Source organism: Mizuhopecten yessoensis, unplaced genomic scaffold, assembly GCF_002113885.1.
Source record: "Mizuhopecten yessoensis strain PY_sf001 unplaced genomic scaffold, ASM211388v2 scaffold7669, whole genome shotgun sequence".
Taxonomy (NCBI): Eukaryota; Metazoa; Mollusca; class Bivalvia; order Pectinida; family Pectinidae; genus Mizuhopecten; species Mizuhopecten yessoensis.
The window spans coordinates 176086-186643 of record NW_018407163.1 but is presented as its reverse complement, the minus strand read 5'-3'; the positions used below and the strand labels follow the sequence as shown (position 1 = coordinate 186643).

General features: G+C 36.9%; 1 protein-coding gene across 1 annotated transcript; it reads right to left on the bottom strand.

Moving 5' to 3' along the window:
* Positions 1–504: 504 nt before the first annotated feature.
* LOC110454105 (ras-related protein Rab-9A-like) lies at positions 505–9153 on the bottom strand. Its single transcript, XM_021503467.1, has 2 exons — positions 8923–9153; positions 505–2665 (listed from the first exon to the last, which is right to left on the bottom strand). Exon 2 carries the CDS (start codon positions 2636–2638, stop codon positions 2021–2023), a length of 618 nt encoding a protein of 205 aa, XP_021359142.1. The 5' UTR covers positions 2639–2665; positions 8923–9153; the 3' UTR covers positions 505–2020.
* Between the last annotated feature and the right edge of the window lie 1405 nt (positions 9154–10558).

Sequence of the window (10558 nt, the reverse complement as noted above, 5' to 3'; positions counted from 1 at the left end):
ATGTCTGTCACCAATGGGAAACTGAACAAATCTGAAGCTTTTGATAGACACAAAAGTTTATCCCTAATAGTAAACTGGACCAATTGGATGCTATTCATAGATACATATGGAAGGAAGGGCTGATAGTTTGACAGACTTTCAGATTTTGACAATATATATATTTGATTAGATAGGTACAGTTATAGTCAATAATAATGTCTTCAAAAATGTGCTTGTTTGAATTGATCTTCTCAAAAGCTATCCTTTTTTTTTAGTTTTTCTGTTTATTGTTTATTAATTTAAATTACCTGAAAACGTGTTGCAGTACATGTATTACATATATAGCATCTGTTGTCTTCAGTCTCGGTCAAACTATTACATTTTTAAGGGAGATAACTTAACAAAATCATATTAGGTATGTAGCATGTTACAGTTACAAACAGACCGCATCGATCACTGACATTATATATACACAGATACACACACAGATACACACACAGATACACAGACAGCATCACTGACATTATATATACACAGATACACACACAGATACACAGAAAGCATCACTGACATTCCACATACACAGATACACAGACAGCAGCATCACTTCTCTAATTCACACTCACAGTTTGTTTTTGTTAATTAAACTAGTAATTGGACCATATTTCATGAATACCTTTCTCAATACTTGTAGTATAGTTGTATTGCTGCGTACCATTTCTGTTTAGCCACATGTATTTAGTTACATACATATACATAATACATAATAACATAAAGTAGACCACTAACAGTGAAATACAGTTTAATATTTATTTGCATGATCTTATAATATCTCTCCACACACATTTATAAGAACTTAATTGTACATTCAAACATTAACGACCATTATCTGTTTCCATACTATCACATTTTCTAAGCAAACTGTTTTTACCAAAAGGTGGAGCAGCTATGTTTTGGTGGAAGGGTTGTATTTTCTATGGTGACATAAAACACATCAATCACAAACCATTTGTGAATTTTCGTCAATGTAACATACAGCTTTGTATGAAAAAGATTTTGGCAATGACTTTTCTTCCATTGTGATTCGGGAGATATTCAGGATCACAATTCAATAATTAAGGATAACTGCATTGGGATATTAAATGCTCAAAATTCTACTAACAATTAAATCAATAACAACAGTAATAATTTAATATGTTCGATGATCACAAAAGCACCCAATATTACATCAGTTAAGTGGGTATATCTGTCTAAAGGTATACCGGTATGTACATATGAACCTCAAGTTAAAGCTGAATACATGCATGTATTTAAAGCATGTTCACGATTGGGTAATATAAAATTACATACAACAACTGTCATCACAGCTATTTCATCTGCAAAATCTTGTATGAATAAAATTCCAATACTTGTCTTAATGTCTTCGTATACATAAAACATGTACTACAACAAAAATATGTAATGATATTTGAACTGGTTTGGCTGTATGAAGCATGATGGCTGTAAATGTATCGGGGGTATACACTTGTATGAGTCAAAATCAACATGTTATAGGCTTGAAACTGTTGGCAAATTTATTTTTGTATTGTTTTAGGGCCCATTAACAAGTCAATTGTCTGGCCATCATGTTCACAAACACAGACATCACTGCTCACCAGACATACTTCTAACACCCATATTTGGCTGGAAAAAATAATTACACACAAGAAAAGCAATGAATTAAAAGAAAGAATATACCACGCAAATATGAAACACTTGTGTGCTGACGCCACTGTCAACGATTAGTGATACAGCAGTGTAAACAACACTACTGACCATGATCAGTGTCCTGGACACAGCTTCATGTAAAACTTGGGTACTGAACACAGTCGCTGTGGTTGTACATGTACAATGGTCCCTGTTACAATGTAGAGCTCAGCCATTCCATTGTTGATCTTCTGTCACAACTCCCCTGACATCCAACTCTGTTTCAAAGCTCCACATGTATGCCTTTCAGAAACAACTTTGTATATAAATATGATTACATCAGCAATAACAATTTTCAACAACATCCAGAGCTTTGTAATTTGTCTTTCCGTTTTAAGTCCACTGTTGGTCCGTGTGATGGTTTGGTGTTGCTATCAATCACATCTTCCAGTTCCTTAAGTCTTTTGACAGCAGCTCGAAATGCATCATTGACGTTGGTGGAATCCTTTGCACTAGTTTCAAAGTAAGGCATGCGTCCATTTGCATGACACCACTCCTGGGCCTCCTCACTCCCAACTACACGATTTTCTACATCCACTTTGTTTCCAATTATCACAAAAGGAAAGCTATCCCCCTCCTTTATATCAGCGTAATACAGAAACTCCTTCCTCCACATGCCTAAATTACGATAACTTTGCACGTCATCGACCGCAAAAGTCAGGAGGCAGCAGTCCGCCCCTCGGTAGAAAGGGGTACGAAGAGACTTGAATCGTTCCTGTCCCGCTGTATCCCAGATCTGCATCTTATACAGTTCATTGTCCACTTCCACATCTTTATTAAGAAACTCCACACCAATCGTGTGGAATGACTGTGCATCAAATTTATTGCTGACAAAACGATTCATCAGAGAGCTCTTGCCAACACCTCCGTCTCCTAGCAACACCACCTTCAGCAGCTTGGCTTTGGCAGCCATGACAACTCTTCTTAGGCGCACAAGTTCCTGAAACAATAGGTACATATATCAGCTATGCCTTCCAATTAAACCCTGAGTTACATTAACTGGGTATCGTCACTGTCGGATGGTGGACTTCTGTATGTACTATGTTATATCTCACTAACAGAAAGTTACCAGTAAGTAAAGTGAATTATTTAAGACACAAATTTTACAAAGTGTATGTTAACTAATGTGGACCAAATGAAGTATACTTTTTATGTGTACATTCCCCCCCCACCACAACTCTAAATTACGATTAATTCAGAACTTTAGAAAATACAGCTGTTAGTCTGTATTTAAGCAATCCCAAGCAGGACTATGAAGCAATGTCAGACTTCAGGCTAAGGTTAAATTGTAAATAATACAAGCACTTTCTTGGAAAACAGCATTTTACAAAACATTGTACACTTGTGTGTAACCTATCACTTGTAAACCACCTCTTTCATACAAACAACAACCATACACAATGTTAGAGTTTGGATGTAAGTCTCGATTGCTCAATGATTTCCAAAATAAGTCTGTTGCTTTTTATAACAATCAGACTGCTATAGATACATGTATGCAAATATTTCCACACTAAAACATTAACATGAGGCTCAATGGCCTTAGCTGTCACCTGAGTTATATAAAGGGTACTGGTAGCTCTCTATTTCATTATTGAGATGTGATGTGGAAATCAACATGTTAACAAAGTAAAATATGATACTCGCCATGTCACCAAATGATAAGAACTTGAAAAACTATTCAAACAAATTTATTTTGCTATTTAGAAATGTTAATGTTATTTAGCCAATTTTCCTCTTTGGCCAACCCCTGGGATAGGTCAGGATCTTACTTTGGCCAACCCCTGGGATAGGTCAGGATCTTATGTTGGCCAACCCCTGGGATAGGTCAGGATCTTATGTTGGCCAACCCCTGGGATAGGTCAGGATCTTATGTTGGCCAACCCCTGGGATAGGTCAGGATCTTATGTTGGCCAACCCCTGGGATAGGTCAGGATCTTAATTTGGCCAACCCCTGGGATAGGTCAGGATCTTATGTTGGCCAACCCCTGGGATAGGTCAGGATCTTAATTTGGCCAACCCCTGGGATAGGTCAGGATCTTATGTTGGCCAACCCCTGGGATAGGTCAGGATCTTACTTTTGCCAACCCCTGGGATAGGTCAGGATCTTACTTTTGCCAACCCCTGGGATAGGTCAGGATCTTACTTTGCCCAACCCCTGGGATAGGCCAGGATCTTATTTTGGCCAACCCCTGGGATAGGTCAGGATCTTACTTTGGCCACCCCCTGGGATAGGTCAGGATCTTACTTTGGCCAACCCCTGGGATTGGTCAGGATCTTACTTTGGCCAACCCCTGGGAGAAGGTCAGGATCTTACTTTGGCCAACCCCTGGGATTGGTCAGGATCTTACTTTGGCCAACCCCTGGGAGAAGGTCAGGATCTTACTTTGGCCAACCCCTGGGATTGGTCAGGATCTTACTTTGGCCAACCCCTGGGAGAAGGTCAGGATCTTACTTTGGCCAACCCCTGGGAGTGGGTCAGGATCTTACTTTGGCCAACCCCTGGGATAGGTCAGGATCTTATGTTGGCCAACCCCTGGGATAGGTCAGGATCTTACTTTCCAATACTATTTGATTTCAATTTTTATTATAACTATTCCAACCAAGTTTGAATTATTTCTTGCTAAAAATGGACAAGATATAGTCAGAAGTGTTATTTCCCTATACATTTGTATAAACCAAGGAGAACAGATGACCAAAGGGTAATATAACTAACAGTTTATATAATGCACATTAGGGCATTTCCATCCATAAAAGAAATTGGTTTGAATCTTGTACCATCTGATCATGAGTGCAGAGTTTTTTTTAAAATATCAGCCATTTTCTGCTTTTTGGCCCCACCCCTCCAGCCCCTGGGTCAAGGACAGATCTTATTTTTTCATACCGATAATGCACATAAGGACCTTTTTATCCATGAAGAGTATTTGCTTGTAACAGATCTGAGTGTGATGAATCAGATTTTTGAACTTTTAACCATTTTCCACATTTGGACCCCACCCCTCCACCCCCTGGGGATGGGGCAGGTTATGATTTTCTCATACCAGCTAATTGCCATCTGGCATCATAATCACTCCAAGTTTGAATAATTTCCTGCTGAAAATTGACAAAAAAAAATCCCTATATAAACTATAGTAAACTTTATCCCCTCCCCAAGGGAGAACGGATGGCCCAGGGGTAGTACTGATACTTGCAATTGACATAAAGCCCCTGATGGTCTATCCATCCATGCAAAAATATTACTATAGTACCTCTGAGTCTGGAGAAGGAAGACTTTTGAAATATTATTTAATATATACCCTTTGGGGCCCCGTCCTGGCCCCTGGGGTTGGGGCATGAATCCCAATTTTTTCAATTTGATACCATCTTCTTCCAAGAAAAATTCTCACCAAGTAAGAATAATTTCCTATTGAAAATTGACAAAATATACCCAAAAGTGTTATATCTTTCTATAAACTTTAAATTTTCCTTTTGACGCCCCGCCCTGACCCCTGGGGTTTGAGTAGCAATTGATCCCAATTTTACAATTTTGTAGCCTTATCTACCAAGGATGATTCTGACAAAGTTTAAAAAAATTCCATCTTCTGGTTCTTGAGAAGAAGTCGAAAATGTAAAAAGTTTGCACACGACAAGACGCCGACGGCCAGAAAGCAATCAGAATAGGTCACTTGTGCAAAGCTCAGGTGACCTAAACACTATAAAGCTTTTGTAAATGTCTAATCTTTACCTTCCAGCTGTATTAACAATACCTGTTTACAGAGTCTGACACCAGGTCCATCCAACATTATTGAAATTTCAGTTGAGGAGAGCTTAATCAGGTCGGTATAGGGAAGGCTAACAAAACAATAATTAACAGGCTACTTGTGTATATATGTCTATACCAATTAAACCGTGACATATATTATTGATGAATGACCTTTAGTATTGACCCCTATTGTAACCTTGGTTTACTATGTACAATGCTTACCTCCACACATTACATCCAGTATGTACACATTTCTGTATTGGTACACTATAGATTTTTGTTGCAGGCTTGTCTAAACAAATTTTCTCTTCTACTAGCAACAAAAGAGTAGCTACCAGTACAGTTATATTAGCCTAAAAGTCTATCCCACTTAGGAAAGTTAATTTGGTTTTCAATTTAGATGACACTTCACATATGGAAGGCAACCTACGAGGAAGCAACACATACGTTTGTCTGGTTGAAAATTCATTTGTCTGGTTGAAAATCAAACAGATTATAAAACAGGAAATAACATCATTTACAAGTTGCTTCTCTGTAATCTTCAAATGACATCTATCAACCATGTGATTGGTCAGGCTTTTATACATGAAACCAATCAAAGAAGAGAATGTAAATGAGTGCATGTGTAACCCCTGAATTTTGAGGATGATTAAAGAGGGACTTGTATTGATTTTTTTCTGCTAACATGTTTAACTCATTCACCCCTGAAGACACATTTGAACTCTTCCAATTCACAGGTTGGAATAGTTCATTATGAAATTTCAGGGGCGAATGAGTTAACCTAATAAGCGAACTTAAACAATGATTAAGCAGCTTTTTTAGCTATTCACTTTTTTAACAACTTAGCAATAGTTAATTTTCATAACCAAAGTTTAAAAAAAAAAAAAAAAAGTTATATGAAAAAATATTGATTTCAAACTTGATTAATAATCTGTAAAAGTAAGAATTATTTGTTGGAATGTAATTATACACTACTGATTATCTGACATATACTTCATTATTTCTGTGATGATTTTCTGGAAGCTCTAGATCCGATTAGCTGTTCATAAAAATAATATACTTTGCTAAAACCATCCTATAAACCAATGATTACTAAATAATGTTAAAATTAACTTACATATCGTTATGTTATTACTCTAATTTTGAGTTTTCTTCCTCGATGTGGCATCACACATGATAGATGGATCACAATGGGGAATGGTTGGCAGTGACATGCTTTGCTTAAAGGAAAAATAATTAGATACCATAGCCAATCAAAAATTCCTTGGGAGACGAGTCTACTGGCTTAATCTCTGATCAGAAATGATGATAGACCACAAGCTTATATTGCCTAGTAATGTAAACGCTAAAAGGCAAAAGATCTTTGGTCAAACACTGAAGATTATATATTGGCAGATCAGTGAAGTGCCGAAAGCAGATTTTACAGGTTTTCATTAATCACATCCAACCTCTTTTCCAGAAAAAGGTGGGAGGTGTGCTTATAAAAAAGGGCAAGTGTGCTTTTTAGGTAGAATATGGTATGTTATTATTATTACAACTGAAGCATATAACATTTTGTTTAAATTACTGAAGGTAACAAGTACACACAGGGGTTGTACTTAAATAGACGGGGTATACATTTTCCATCAATGTTCGATACACCTGATGATTAATTATACATGTTCTGATCTATACTGATGGTCTATGGATGAGTGGTGGTAAGACACATTGGGTCTGTTTTTCCAGATACATACCTTGATTTATTACCTGATCAGGACTCTTACTACAGTCATACAGCCATTAGACTAGGCAATATTTCAGGATTTGTCTTTTCGTTTCACACTGTTACAATGCATGATAACTCGAACCACAACTTCGTTTAGAACTCATGTATCTCATAGGTAGGACATCAATGGAAAGCCTATGGCTTGTAATGATGTTATTTTAATTGATTGTTGATGATGGAGTGCGCGAAGAATGGCATACATTGTATGAAATCAAATGTATCTTAGACGTCTAGTGAAGTCTAATTGTCACAAAAGTATTAATTATTATTTACACATCGTAGATTAAAAGGACGGATAAAATGTGTGTGCATGATCTTTCCAGTGCACGTTTAACCTTTTTTTAAAACTATTCAAACTGTCATGATGACGAATTAAAACAAGAATTGATTCCAAACATTTTAGCATCTTTAACACCATGGTGGTAAACTTTATTTATTTTGCAACAATGATATGAAAAAGTTAACTCATTACAACTTTTATTAATTATTCTTGTTTGCCCGGATGTTATAGTGCTCTGGGGGTCTTAATGTGGAAAGAAACCAGAGTACCAGGAGGAAACCCAGGTAGTCGGGCAGGTGTACCTCCCAGTTAGTCGGGCAGGTGTATACCTCCCAGTTAGTCGGGCAGGTGTACCTCCCAGTTAGTCGGGCAGGTATACTTACAACACAGTTTGGGTACCCCTCTGCCAAGCACAAATCCAGTGCTTAAAGCAAGGGTTGGCAAGCTCGCCACGTTGTAACATGAGATGAGAAAGAGAAATACAACACCCAGATTGGGATTCAAACTCTAATCATGGATGCTATACCAATTGAGCTAACCTGGTCGCAGGTAATCGACCCAGTCCAGTTTTGCTACAGTTATTACAGCCCGGCAGCTGGTGACCCTTCCTGCTTAGGCAGTGATAACCCTTGTCAGGGAACTAATGAACCTGAATTGCAACGGTCTTAGTGGGCGAAGATTTGGAAAAAGGGAGTGAGTGATGAGAATAGAGGATGGCATTGTTTAAGTGTCAAAGTTGCCTTAGCTTACTAGCTTCTGCTGAAGGGAATTTTCCATTAGCTAAGCGGTAGAGTGTACTCTGGTTGGAGTGTCGGATCATGTATTGCTTTCACTTCTTCCTTGCTATTACAATTGTAACACTGACAGTGCTGAGTTATAAAAGCTAAGACAGTTTATCATAGAAATCAGCTGTTAATTATTGTCGGCGTTAGATACTTTCATGTCTGAGAACGTGATACTCATTCCTTTGGACTAAAAAATCATATTGTGTGTAAGCCTGAGATAGGTCTTTTGATAAAAATGCTAGGTTAATAAGTTTACTGTACTTCATTTCGGGGAAAACTTCCATTGATTTCAAAACCACAATAGCAATCAGCATCACATGATCCGTGTATGGAGGTGTAAGGAAGATGAATTGAGCACTATACGAGACGTATTCCATATCTAACAATATGTTGACATAATGTGTTTAGGGGTATATCACAATTCACACCTGTGAGAACAGGTAGGTAGGAACTACCTTATGTTGACAACTGGACATCACCGACTGACACACATTGCGACCCCCGGGCACTGTCTACGTATAACGCGTTATTGGAGAACGACAACAAGATACGACATGAAATTATATTAAATACACTTCCAAATAAGTTTGGATAAGTAAATAAACCAAGCCGAAACAATAATACTTACAAAAATCCAGAAAGTCTCTGCAATTACATACGTTCAATCTCCTGTTATGTGTAACATGATGGCAGGCATTAATGACGTCACTGATTGTCATGTGACTGATCACGCGGGGATTCCCTTTCCTGTTTCCGTTGCGAGGGAAGCACTTTGTGACTTTCTCCAATAATCTAAATGCTAATATGATAATCACACTCTATTCTAGCGATCATTTTATGTTATAGGCTATACATAAAGTGATTCATGTAACGTGTTTGCTCGTGCCATTGTTGACATGATCAGCTGATTTAAACATTACTCATCGTGGTACAGAATCGTGTCTGTCGCGATCAGCTGATCTGTTTCTGGTAAGATTTACCTCCCCTGGAACAGAAAGCCTACTTATGAGTCATAACATATGTTGGTGAAATGACCACTTTAATTAATAAGCGATTCACTTCATTTATATTGCACTGTATACCATTTATATTATGTTGTTATGTCTAGTCTTGTTATGGTGTTTTATCTCCTTTCTATGTAACGTTAGTGAAGGCAAATTCGTCACATTAGTAAGGGGGTTCAGTTAATAATTCGACCAAATGTACCCTCTTTTTTCATGTACAAATCAGTCTTTGGTAATTGTCGGTCTCTTGACGTAATCATCAGCAATCAGCAATTGTTTCAGGCCGACAACAAATTCTTTTCAAATATAAATCTAGCAAATACTATGGTATTTTAATTAAAGTGTTGTAAGATGGCTGAATAGGTTAGACGCATCTTTTTTAAAATATACTGATTGATTGTTTTCTAAATATATATTGCATGAACATGGAAAATGAATTATCAAATCTTTCCGAGCGTCATTTCCATAAACAAGCATTGGAGCGGTCCATAAGAAAATGTGTTATTACCCGTAGTGATTTATTTTTGTCTCTGATTAAATTACATGACATATGTATACCTAGATCTATATTTGTTTAGTAAAAAAAGATACAGAACTATTGTTTTATATTTGTTACATACGACATTAAAATAAAACTGCTTTAGTCTTGAAAACGAATCTGATAAATAAATAACAAATTCAAATTCAAATGTAGAATCTACTTTATTTCCAAATTAGGGCCCTTTGAGCATCACACTTAACAATCATAATTAAAACAGTTGTACAAAACAAAACATACAAAATTACATGAACACTGTATTGTAGTAAGAAATGTGTAATAGACAGAAATTTGGTCAATAAAGAGATTTTACAGAGTATGCACTATGTTGTCAGCATTATCAGTTCCATCATTGTTTGTGCATAGTTATCAGCCTCGTCTGTCAATACACCTATGATATACACAAGGTTGCTAACTGTCCCCCTAGTAAGACGACCCCGTTCCAGAAAACATGTGATTTTGTCATAACCGTTCATAGTATGACGCCGGGAGCAGTCTAGATCGACAGGGAAATATTTTTTCTTTAATTTGATGTAGCAATTGATTCAAAAATAAATTTTTGATATAAGAAAAATAATTAAAGAATAAGTTTCATTTTCGTCAACAGAAATGTTGAAGATTAATGTAGGAAGAACTAGTCTTGGTTGATTGAAGGAGGAATATCTGTGCAGGTGAATCATTGAATTTGAATTTGTATTCGTTGTAGTTATCTTTTAGGGATC